The sequence below is a fragment of the Piliocolobus tephrosceles genome, chromosome 1, assembly GCF_002776525.5.
Source record: "Piliocolobus tephrosceles isolate RC106 chromosome 1, ASM277652v3, whole genome shotgun sequence".
Classification (NCBI taxonomy): domain Eukaryota; kingdom Metazoa; phylum Chordata; class Mammalia; order Primates; family Cercopithecidae; genus Piliocolobus; species Piliocolobus tephrosceles.
This window is the reverse complement of record NC_045434.1, coordinates 69,748,162-69,760,527: the sequence shown is the minus strand read 5'-3', so window position 1 is coordinate 69,760,527 and position 12,366 is coordinate 69,748,162. Positions and strand designations below refer to the sequence as shown.

The following is a 12,366-nucleotide window of genomic DNA, read 5'->3' as shown; positions in this document are numbered from 1 at the left end:
TCAACTTCTACCTCCTCATGTATGTCAAGCTCTCCCTAATGTCCCCCCTTCCTTTGCTCCTACCCTTTTCCCCACCCACCACCTTCTAAGCCCTCTCTGTAGCCTTCCATCCCATCCGACCCCAGCTGCTCATATATCTTGCTCCATTAATCCCTTTGTTCTTGAACATTCATTTCTTTCTCCTGGTTATTTTCTCTCTATGTGTCCAAAGACACTCTGGTCTCTTCTAATTCTAGAAAGACAAAAGCCCCAGGGGAACTCTACAGAGTTTACAAACTACCTAGAATAATCTGCTCTAAGTCCCCTTCCCCTTACACAGGTGAGGCACAGAGAAGCAGCTTGCTCAAAGCCACAAGCTGGTTCATGCAGAGTTGGAGTCAGAAATCAGGTTGCTGCATCTCTGTTCAGGGCTCCTTCTTGAAAAACGAATCCTGGCCTGCATCAGCTCCATCAGCTCTCATTCTCACTCCCTTTCCCAGGCTGGTTCCAGCCCCTCAGCCCTCTCAACACTGCCTCTCTAAATGTCACCCCAGTCCATAGCGCTTCTCCTTCCCCCAACCACTTTCCCCCCTCCCCCTTGAAACCCACCCCTCCTCACCTTGTTGCAGCCACTTCTCATCGTTTTTGAAAAGCTTATGTTTTCACTGCTGAGCCATGAGCCATCACCTCTGTGCTCCTGTGCTTCCCCCAATGGGGCTGGGGTCGACTCTGGGGCATGTGAGGCAGGAGGACAATCGCCCTCTTCCTGCAGGTCTTCCTGACCTCGGGTGACCACTCCCTTTCCCTGGTCTTTCTCCCCATTCCCAGCCCACTCTGGTGTGTCAGATGGGCAGGAGGGCAGAGGGCAAGTGGTGCCCCAACACCAGAAGGTAGCTTTGCACTCACGGTAGCTTTAGCACTCTGACAGCTGTCCTCTGCAGGCACAGGTGCGCTCACAGTCCTGATCCATCCTCTCCCTCTCTGACTGTTCCTTTTCCATATTCTGTTCTGGCTCTTTTTCTTGGGCTTCCTCAGGGCCTTGTCATCACTTTTTTTTTTTTTTTTTTTAAGAGGGCCCCACTCCTTCGCCCAGACTGGAGTGCAATTGTGCTATCCAGGCTTGAATTGCCAGGCTCAAGAGATCCTCCCATCTCAGCCTCCCAAGAAGCTGAGACTACAGGCATGCATCCCCATGCCTGGCTAATCTGTTGTTGTTGTAAAGACAGGGTCTCCCTATGTGGCATAGGCATGCTGGTCTCAAACGCCTGGGCTCAAGCAATTCTCTCTCCTTAGCCTCCCAAAGTGTTGGGATTACAGGCATGAACCACCACGTCCAGCCATTTCTTTTTTCTCTACTTTCTTTGCTCACAGACTTATCCGGCTGTCATTTCAACTGGCAATTCTAAGTAGATGGCTCCAATATGACCTTTATCCCCCAGCTTCCTCAAACTCCAGGTCTACATTTTCAGCAGCTCCCCTGACACCAAAGATGCACTCCACATTCCATCATCCAAACTCAAACTCTCCTTCCTCCACATTTCCCAAACAGCCACCACCACCTCCTGACTCCTGACATCATCCTGTTACCATGGTTTCTAGGATCTTTACCATGCCCTCGCATTTATGGTCACATTTCCAGGTTAAAAACTCAACATGGCCCTGTGAATGCAATGTCCCTGTGGATCCGAGTAAAATGGATCCAGCAGGACTAGTCTTCAAAATCAATAGCTGCCATTCTGTGCAGGAATCCATGGCCAGGCAGAATGCTTGGGCCTTCATGTGCTCTGGATTCTAGAATCTAAAGGGAAGGGCAGGCTTTTATAGACTGCTCGACATTTGCTGAAGATTGCGAGCTCCTCAGGGAATGACTCAGCCCTCCTTGGGCAAAACAGATAATAAATCAGACAAAATCAGTTGTTTTATGAGCAACTAGCTATTGCTGGATCACTCACTCTATGCTAAATGACCCTCTGGGAAGGGTTTCTATGTTCATAGTCCTCTGAGACAACCACTACTTTGTGCAGTGACAGCAATTAATGGATATTTGAATCAAAGCGAGAGAGTAAGGGCTAAGGTTAGGGTCAAGGGTCAAGGGCAGTGGCCAGCATCAGGGGGAGGATTGGGGTCACGAGGCCATGTGTGAAAGGTCAGAAGCCATCCTGCTCCTACAAGGACAAACCTATGCCGAAGCCATTCTCATCTTCAGCCTCTCTTGCTACCGGGAACACGTGACCTCTCACTGCTTCACACCCTCCTTTCCAGCCCAGAACGACAGCCATTGTCACCAAGGCCCTCGTGGCAGTACCTGCTGAACCCAGGACTGGCTTTAGGATGTGGAATGGGGCAAGTGAAAAACCATCCTTGGAAATGAAAGTACTTCATCCCGTCCTGTTCTTCTGAAAACAGAACCCTCCCCGACTCTGCCCTGCCACCTCCCAGAATCAGATGACCTGGGTTTCAGCACCACTTCTCACTGACCAGCTACAGAACTTACAAGACAACAAGCCCTTTTTGGGTCCTGGTTTCTTCACCTGAAAACAAAACTTGTAAAATGTTCCCTGCTCACTGTACAGGATTGATGTGGCGATGATAATGTGCTTGTGTGAACACAGTTCACTGTTGACAAGTCACTCTCATTACATCATCTACCTGGATCTTTACAAACCACCCTGTCAGATAGGCAAGGAGAGCATTTTGATATTCTTTTATGGATGAAGAAACCAAGGCTCCCCGAGGAGGAAGGATGTACCCAGCTGCACAACTAACATGTGACAGAGTTGGGATTCAATCAAGCCCCACTGTGCTCTGTGCCACATGGTCCCAGCATGGCAAGAGGCTGGGTGACACAGCATGCTGCTACTGTTAAGAAAAGCAGTGTTGGCCGGGCGCGGTGGCTCAAGCCTGTAATCCCAGCACTTTGGGAGGCCGAGACGGGCGGATCACCAGGTCAGGAGATCGAGACCATCCTGGCTAACCCGGTGAAACCCCGTCTGTACTAAAAAATACAAAAAACTAGCCGGGCGAGGTGGCGGGCGCCTGTAGTCCCAGCTACTCGGGAGGCTGAGGCAGGAGAATGGCGTGAACCCGGGAGGCGGAGCTTGCAGTAAGCTGAGATCCAGCCACTGCACTCCAGCCTGGGAGACAGAGCGAGACTCCTTCTCAAAAAAAAAAAAAGAAAAGCAGTGTTTTTCCCCAGGATGGCTATCGTTCAGATATTTGCCAGCAGATAATCACTGGTGAATTTGGGCATCCCCAGCATCTCCAATCTGTCATTGCTTAAGTGGGTTATTTTGACCTAAGAAGTAGATGTGGGATCACTGGCCTCAGGGCTGAAATGGAGAGGGTAGAGTTAGCCAAGGAATAAGATGAACCAGTGGGTGTTTTTGACGCCATCGTCCACTGACGGTAATCACACTTTCTGCTGGGTACAGAGGACTACAGAATTTTAGGAAAGTTCATAAATTCTAACAATCCCATTTTATGGGTGAGAAAAACTTATGCCCAGAAAGATAACAAAGACATCCCCAAGCAGCTGAGCCGGTTCCAGCCCCAGGTTTCCTAATTCTAAGTCCGAAGCTCCCTCCGGGCTGCCTACATTTCAGGCTATTCTTCACCTCATTCTGCCTAGGACTTATCCCTCCATTCGTGTGTGCAACTGACAGCAGAGAAGTGGCAATGGGGGTGATGTGCACAGCGGATCCTTTTCCATAGATGTCCCCTGAATGAGGGGCAGTCCTCTCGGAGATTGCTGTCTGGTTCAAATGCCGGGCCCAAGACACAGCTTTGTCCCCATGGGCCAGAACAACCCCTTGAATGTGTGTGTTGGGCTTTGAGTTGGGGAAGAGGAAATATTACTCACGACTTGTCTCGCCTGCCGAGCCTCCTCGGGGGGCTTGCCTGTCTTCTTCTGGGGGACAGGGATTTTCCCCGGCTTCTCACTTGGGTTGGAGAGTGGGCACTTGCAGGTTTCAGGATCTGAAGGAGATGTGAGGAGTTAATCACCCTGGTTCCTAAAGGATCTCCAGCCTCACGTCTTCTTCCAGCACCGCATCTCACACCCCCAGCCCAATCATGACTCCATGGATTAGAAGGCACTGAGCAGGAAGATTTCTAAAAAAAGGAGGCTGGAGACACACACGTTCCTCTCTCGTCCTGTACTGTCAAGCAGCAAGGGCACCACTTCTAAGATGGATATACAAATGGTCACATTGTGCCCCGTGCCGTGTGGAGACAGGAACATAGCCCAGTGCCTCAGCCCCCACACCGGGGCTGTGTTTGTCTGCTTGGCAAGTTCCTCTCCTCACGAAGGCAAAATCTCATCTACATTGCCCCAGAAACCAGCTTGTTCTTCCTCTGATGCTCCTATCCCACACATTTGACAGAATGGTTTTAATTGATCAGGAATCGCCACTCCATGTCCTGCAGACTGAAGATGACAAGTCCACCAGTGCTAAACACAGCCAGGCCTGAAGTCAGCATAATCCTTTTAGTGACTGCACAAGCCCTGGAGGGACATGGACAAGCGAGAATCACATCACTTTGGAGGTAAAACTGAGAGAGGGAAGAGGGACGTATGAGTATAGTCTATATAAGGCCAGCATGTAAGGTTTTCCAGGTTTTAATACTGGAAATCTCTTGTCCTGGGAAAGCCCGCAGTTCCAGGCAAACTGGAACAGTTGGTCACCCTATTACATCAACAAAACAGAACAAACTAGAGCTTCAGTATAACATGACTAACACTTTAGATCTGATTTCATAGAAGGAATTGCAGGACAAGACATTATTTTCAATGTCACATCTAAACTGATTTTATATAGTTTTCTTTGCAGTAGTATGTGCAAAGAGAGACTTTAACCTCAAGAAATTTTTGACCATCCTAGAAAAATGAGGCCTGGAGCAAGAGGCGGAGAGAAAGGAATGGGAAAAGAGCTCTCCTGCATGGCTTCCTTGTCTTCCCAGCACCCACCTTCATTCTCATGTCCCTGGCATATTTCTCCAGCTCCTTCCTTATGTCAGCCCTCAGCATCTTTGAGACGTTGAGGACCAGCTGCTTCCACTCAATGGGCTGGAAGCTATGAGGCTCATGGGGGACGTACAGTCCAATCTTGACCTTCTTGACTGTGTGCAGGTATTTCTTGTAGGAGTCCTCAAAGTCAAAGATGAGGTCACTCAGAGTCCGAAAAGTCAATGGCTTGTCCATCAGCTCAGCCCTGCGGCTCATACCCAGTGAGCCATAGCGGCCATTGCAGTAAATCCCCAGCACAACGTGGTGAAAGTAGTTTCCTGATAAGTAGGTTTTAAAGCTGATGGGGAACCGCTCGATGGAAGGCTGTCCATTGGTTAAGTAGCTTAGACAATCTGAGTCAAGGAAGAGAAAGGAGGCCTTGAAAATTCGGAGCCTGGATGCACAGGAAGAGAAAGTGTCTCATAGGGGTCAGTGAGTCCATCCCCCTGCCTCTGAGCAGGCCCACATCTAACTTTTCCAGACTAATCCTTTTATAAAGCATTTGCTTGTTATCTTTGACTATCTACTATATGTTGTATATCCAAACCAAGTTAATATGAGACAAAAAGAAAAACTTGTCATTTTCTTCAGTAATTACATACCTGAAAAACAAAACAATAACAAGGCACTTTTTTCTCTGCTCCCAGGGCTCACACAGGCTGCATCCCAGCCTGGAACAGCCTCATGACCATCCCTTCTCCTTTCCTGGGTGTCATGCCTCCCTGACCTTCCTCGTCCTAGCTTAGGTATTCTTGCTCCCTGCCCCGCCCCAAGTCAACTGGTAAATCCTTTGGACCTGGAGCCATTGGGAATGCAGAGGTAGGTGGCAAGGAAGTGTGAATGCAAGCAGGGGAGTATAACCTGAGCTTTTCCAGGGAAGGGGGAGCAGCAGCACCAAGCCTGGGATCATCTTTCCAAAACACACAAGAACCCCCATGGCACTTGGTGCTTACCCATCCTGTGTTGCAGTTGTGAGGGCAGGGCTTATGTCTCACATCCTGGCATTCCCTGGGCACAGCACTGGCCTGGTACACAGACGGGCTTGTTTAATGCTTACAGAAGGAATGAACCTTAGATTGTGGATGCGCACTGCCTTACACTTAAAAGGACTGCTCTCAGTGCAGAGCTAATCCAGGTGTCCTGAAGGGAAGGATGCTGACAGAACCCATCCACAGCACCGGCAGCAGCCTCGTCCTCTGCCCTGGGTTTAATCACAGATGGCTCCACTCTCTAAAAATGTTTTGTACCTGCTTTCTCTTCACTTTATCAGGTGAGATCAATTGGCAGTTAGAGAGTGAAATCACATCCTTCTGAGTCCTCTTACATAAATTCCTAGCTGCTTTCTGGGGCAAGTTCTCTGGGGCTGGAACAAGGGCATTCCTTAGCTGCTTAAGTCAGTGTAACAAACACTTAACCCTGAGTGTCTGCTGTGCCCGACAGCCTGCCAGGTAGGGCTGTGGAGCCAAAGACAAGAACACAGCCCTTCCCCGGAGGTCTGGTGGGAGATGGACTCAGAATGCACACAGTGAAATCAGTATGGCAATTCCTCAAATAATTCAACAGGATTACCCTAGGACCTGGCAATTCCACTTCTGGGTGCATACCCAAAAGAATTGAAAGCAGCGACCCCAACATATATTTGTACACCCATGCTCTGAACAGCATTATTTGCAACAGCTAGAAGGTGGAAGCAACCCAAATATCCATCGATGGATAAAGAGATGAACAAAATGTAGTGTATACATGCAATAGAATTTATTCAGCCTCATAAGGGAAGGAAATTCCGCAATGGGCAGGATGAGCCCTGAAGACATGCTGAGTGAAATCAACCAAATATAAAAGGACAAATACAGTATGATTCCACTCATCTGAGGTACCTGAAGTAGCAAGTGCAGAGACAGAGAGTAGAACGGTGGTGGGCAGGGGCTGGAGGGAGGAAACTGGGGAGTGCTGTTTAACAGGTATGGGGTTTCATTTCTGGGGAGGAATGGTGGCCTTTCTTTCTTTTTCTTTTCTTTTCTTTCTTTCGACAGAGTCTCATGCTGTCACCCAGGCTGGAGTGCAGTGGCGCGATCTCAGCTCACTGCAGCCTCTGCCTCTCAAGTTCGAGCAATTCTCCTGCCTCAGCCTCCTGAGTAGCTGGAATTACAGGTGCCCGCCACCATACCCGGCTAATTTTTGTATTTTTAGTAAAGACGGGGTTTCACAATGTTGACCAGGCTGGTCTCAAAACTCCTGACCTCACGTGATCCGCCCTCCTCAGCCTCCCAAAGTGTTGGGATTATAGGAGCAAGCCACTGTGCCTGGTCGGAATGGTGGTCATTTTGTAGAGCATTATGAATGTACTTAATGTCACTGAACTGTGCACTTAAAAATGGTTAAAATGGTAAATTATGTTCTAAATATTTTACCACAATAAAAACCAAAACACAATGTGATGTGTGCTATAAGAAAGGCAAGCCCAGCAACCTCTGGGTGGACAGAGGAGGGGCCTCAGCAGGGTAACGCTGGAATTCGTCTTACAGGATAAGTGGTCAGCCAGGTGGAGAAGTGGGGAGGAGACAAGAGAGAGCACCAGTCCCTCATGTCATGAGTCACTGATTTCGAGGATCTGTCCCATCATGATATCAACTGGAAAAGCCTTGGGACCTGGAGCAACTGGGAATGGAGAGGGAGGTGGCGAGGTAGTATGGAGGCAGGCAGGGAAGTAACCTGAGCTTTTCCAGGGAAGCGGGAGCAGCAGTGCCAAACCCGGGATCATCTTTCCAGCATCCAGCCTCCTGGGGCTATTCCCAACCTGCCTCTCATAATGAACCTGTTACTTTAATAAACCACAGTGCTTTAGTACCACCAGCAAGCCCCACTATGGCCAGTGAGGTCCCCCAAAATACCTGCCATAGTTCACAAGATAATTTGGAAGCAAAGGTCTACCTCTCTAGCATGCATGTAAAAGTATGCGCATGTCCTTAAGCAAGATAAAAAGAAGTGGCTCAGCACTAATGAATCCTGAACTCTGGGCTAAAGTCAAAAACAGGGAAAGCAAGGAAGGACAGGCCGATGGACACAGGTGTCCAAGCAGCCAAGCCAACCAGTTTCAAAGTTGTTGAGCCAGGACCTGCAGAAGAGCCTGTGGGAGACACAGACGGATGACCCCATTCATAACCTTCACTATCTCCGAGTGGAAAGCAGGACCCAGGGATGCTGACTGGCGCAAAGAGAAAAGACAAAGATGCTGTAACCTTTAGAATCCAGGTCTCTTTGGGAGGCTGAGGCGGACAGATCACCTGAGGTCAGGAGTTCGAGATCAGCCTGGTCAACATGGTGAAATCTCATCTCTACTAAAAATACAAAAAATTAGCCGGGCGTGGTGGCACACACCTGTAATCCCAGGTACTCGGGAGACTGAGGCAGGAGAATCGCTTGAACCCAGGAGGTGGAGATTGCAGTGAGCCAAGATCACGCCACTGCACTCCAGCCTGGATCACAGAGCAAGACTCCCCGTCTCAAAAAAAAAAAGAAGAAGAATTCGGGTCTGTGTTTCCTGTCTGTATGTAAGAGTCAAATTTCCCTGAGTTCAGCAGTGTGAACTGAAGCTCTCCACCTTCCCACACTTTTCTGAAATGTCAGAAGGATAAGAACAGGGGAAAACCATGAGCACACTGTCTCTGATTTGGACAGGCTCAAAGGCTGTTCCTGGGTCTATCCCCACAATTCCAAAAGGTTGTGGGTGTTTCCAATGGCATGATGTTCGAATGTATAAAATTGTGCAGGGATGAGACTATTGTGTAAGGGAGGTGGTCATTTCAATGACCTAAATCCAGAGGCACTCAGACACACCTCAACAAAGAGTCTGAAGTTAGCTTGTCCACCCCATGAAGGGCCTGGGCTTGTGTTCCCCTTCGTTGATCTCGTCCACCAGCGAATCCTCAGCCAATTGTCTGCCTCCATTAAACTTGCAGGAGGCTTTGCTGAACAGCTGTGGCTGACTCCTGCCACTAAAGAGTTGGGGCCCTGAGCCATCTGCTGCCCCGACCCCCATTCCCAGCCTCCTGCTGGGTTCCCCAGGCACATGTTTCATCTCCTTTGTGGGAAACTGGGAGGAGGATGACAGGAGGGTTGGAGAGGGGCCTCAGTAAGGTTCAAGTTTCCATTTTTCGAATGTCAGCCAAGGCACCTGTGGTCAATCTTGTTTCAGATCAGGCCTGCAAGTGTTTCCACAGACTGCAGAAAGACACAGAGATTCTCCTTCCCACAAAGATGTCCAGGAGACCCAGAAAACAGACTAGACCAATCCTCCTGTCCCCAGTCTAATTTTGAGCCACATGTCCTTACACTGACTTCTCCATCTCCTTTCTCTCCTGATTTTCCTTCTACCTCTCTGACTTTCCTTCTTAAGTCTCTTTCATGGGCGCTTTGTGCCAAACTAGACCAAAAAAATACTGATTTCATCTTTAATCTTTTTCTCTTCTCACTTGTTGAACAGTAAGCACAACCCTCTAATCACAGCTCCTAAATTCGCATTTCCAGTGCAGATTTCTCTGTGAGCTCCACACTGCAAATACCTCATCCCGACATCCCACAAGGCACCTCAAATTTAACATGTCCGAATCTGAGCTCACCTCTCCCTAAATCTGATCCTCTCCTTGAAGTCCTTCCCTTGGACCGTGGCATTATCATGCAAGCCAGAAATATGGAGTCACTGCCGTTCTCCAATAACTCCTCCCATCTAAGCAGTCCCCCCGTGGTGGTGATGATATATGCCTCCATCTCTTCCCTCCACCTTCACTGGCACTGTTTTAGTTCAGGTCTGCATTGACTCATCTCCTTTCTCTGCCACTCTCATTCCTCCCGCTAATCCTGCAGTCGATTGCCCAATTCAGAAACCTGGAGTTGTTGACTCCTTCCTCATCAACTCCTGCATCTAGTTGGCCTAGAAGTCCTATACATTCTATCTCCTTGATAGCCCTTAAACACATTCCCTGAAATCCATTCCCATCCCCAGGGCCATCAGTCTAGCCTCACCATTCCCTCATGTAACAGCTCCCAACGGGCTTTGCTGACCCAGCCCAGCCTTCCCCAATCTGCCCTTCAGCCTGTCCTTTGGAGAACTACATCTCTAGAGCATACACCAAAGCACGCCACACCTCTGCTTCAGAGTTTTCATCTGGGTTGCCCATTGCCTTTTGGAAAACAGTCATTTTTGAGCACAGCGCTCAAGGACCTAACTGATCTTGCCTGGGACCATCTCTCAAGCTCCTGTCTTGCAGTGTTTCCTTTTCCACTGTCCCTTCCAGCATCCATCCCATAGGACTTCAGAGCGTCTTTGCTTTTCTATCTGATCGTGTTCAATTGCCATCACCACCAAGATGTTGATGCTATCACAATTTCTCTGCACCATATTCCTCTCAGGCTGAAGAGCCAGGAGTCTGGTGAAAAATGGAACAGAAAGTGTGAGAGAAGCTAGACCCTTGTTTTAGCTGGAGGTTCTGTCAGGTCAGGATACACCAGCACTGCTTGGTCTCCTCCACATGCCACTCTTAGAATTTTTCCTGACAGGCCAGGCACGATGGCTCCTGCCTGTAATCTCAACACTTTGGGAGGCTGAGGTGGGCGGATTGCTTGAGCTCAGCAGTTTGAGAACAACCTGCTGGTGAAACATGGTGAAACCCCATCTCTACCAAAAATACAAAAATACAAAAATATTAGCCAGGCATGGTGGCATGTGCCTGTAGTCCCAGCTACTCAGGAGGCTGAGGCCAGAAGGTCACTTGAGCCTGGGAGGCGGAGGTTGCAGCGAGCTGAGATCACATCACTGAATTTTCAAAGACTTTTCCCTGGAGATGGGTTTGGATACTAGCACTCTTGGCTCTGATTGCATTTCCCCTTGACTGTCTTTCCTGCTGCAATGTCATATTAATGCAGAGACCAGTCACATACGCACTCTCTGTAGTCACTCCAAGTTAGAATTCTCCTTGTGATTAGTGAGTATTAGTGAGTCTGCAAGGTCACTGGCCTGAGAGCTGGCCCTGATGGAGGCTGCAGCTCACAGGTGAGACTAATATTGGTCCAAGAAGCCAAGCATTGATTTGGTTCACTTCTCCATGGTGGAAGTTAAAGAGAGGAACCAGAGGAGTCTGACACTTTCCTCAAAGGAGATAATCATCTCTGTGGATTTACAATGTTAAAGGCACAACCAGCCCCATTGTGAAGCCACCATTTATGCAATAAACTAAGCATACATAACTTAAAGGATACATGCCCAGGATGACAGCTTCAAGGCATTTGATAGGCAAGGACTCTCGGGTCATTTCTTTTGCTGTTTCCATTAACCTGTAGGATAGAGCACAGCAGAGGATCTCAGAATCTATTTAATTACACACTCGGGTCAGTCTGTCAATCCATCAGCATGCCTATCCCCACACCAGGAACCACGCAGGAGCACAGAGGGAAAAGGGAGAAGTCGCCTCATAGGAAGGCACCAAAGCACAAGAGTTAATTCCTGGAGTTAGTGCCAGTATTCCATAGCACCCTCCCAATGCCCCAGGACAGAGGGCATTACAACAGAACAAATAAAGGAAGTATCATGAGGCAGAGTTTACAAGCCTCCTCCATCCTGGGAGTTAGAATTCACCACTGAGCTCAGTCCTCAGTCCTACCTCCAACCTGGCCTTAGGGCACCCTCCACCTCCACCCCTTACAGACTAGGATACCTGAGCCCTGGGCTACGGGAATAGAGGTTGGGAGAGGAAGATGGCAGCTTGAGGGTAGGAGAGAGGTCATCTGGCCCATAGATCATGCACCACTTACCCACTCAGCGGTCTCATTTTCCTAATTTCAAAGAACTGGGTCCCTGTGTGATTATATCTGTGTAAAGTATGTAAAGGGAAAGTGACAGAAAACTCCAAAGGTCCCAGTAATGTGGCAGAGAAAGCTATGCATTCTGATTTCTCAATGAGATGAGGATGTGAGGGCTTTTCAGAAGTCACCAGCACCCGGAAGGTAGCCAGTAGCCTCTAACTCCTCACTATCTTGCATCTTGCCCTGGAAATCTAATTTCTAACTTGGGCTTCAAAGTACCACAGACCTTTTTTTTTTTTTTTTTTGGGATGGAGTCTCCCTGTCACCCAGGCTGGAGTGCAGTGGCCGGATCTCAGCTCACTGCAAGCTCTGCCTCCCAGGTTCACACCATTCTCCTGCCTCAGCCTCCCGAGTAGCTGGGACTACAGGCGCCGGCCACCACGCCCGGCTAGCTTTTTGTATTTTTTAGTAGAGACGGGGTTTCCCCATGTTAGCCAGGATGGTCTCGATCTCCTGACCTCGTGATCCGCCCGTCTCGGCCTCCCAAAGTGCTGGGATTACAGGCTTGAGCCATCGTGCCCGGC

General features: G+C 49.0%; 1 protein-coding gene across 4 annotated transcripts in view; it reads right to left on the bottom strand.

Annotated features, from left to right (window-relative positions):
* The window catches only part of VASH2 (vasohibin 2), a 40,044-nt gene that overhangs the window by 14,040 nt on the left and 13,638 nt on the right, over positions 1-12,366 (bottom strand). For 3 of the 4 annotated variants that reach the window (XM_023203777.2, XM_023203779.2, XM_023203780.2), the window contains 4 exons: positions 11,792-11,848; positions 11,240-11,314; positions 4,946-5,327; positions 3,839-3,954 (listed from right to left, as the gene is read on the bottom strand). In XM_023203777.2, coding sequence (XP_023059545.1) covers positions 3,839-3,954; positions 4,946-5,327; positions 11,240-11,314; positions 11,792-11,848 — 630 coding nt within the window. The remainder of the gene's footprint in view (positions 1-3,838; positions 3,955-4,945; positions 5,328-11,239; positions 11,315-11,791; positions 11,849-12,366) is intronic. The other variant, XM_023203778.2, reaches the window with a different exon arrangement.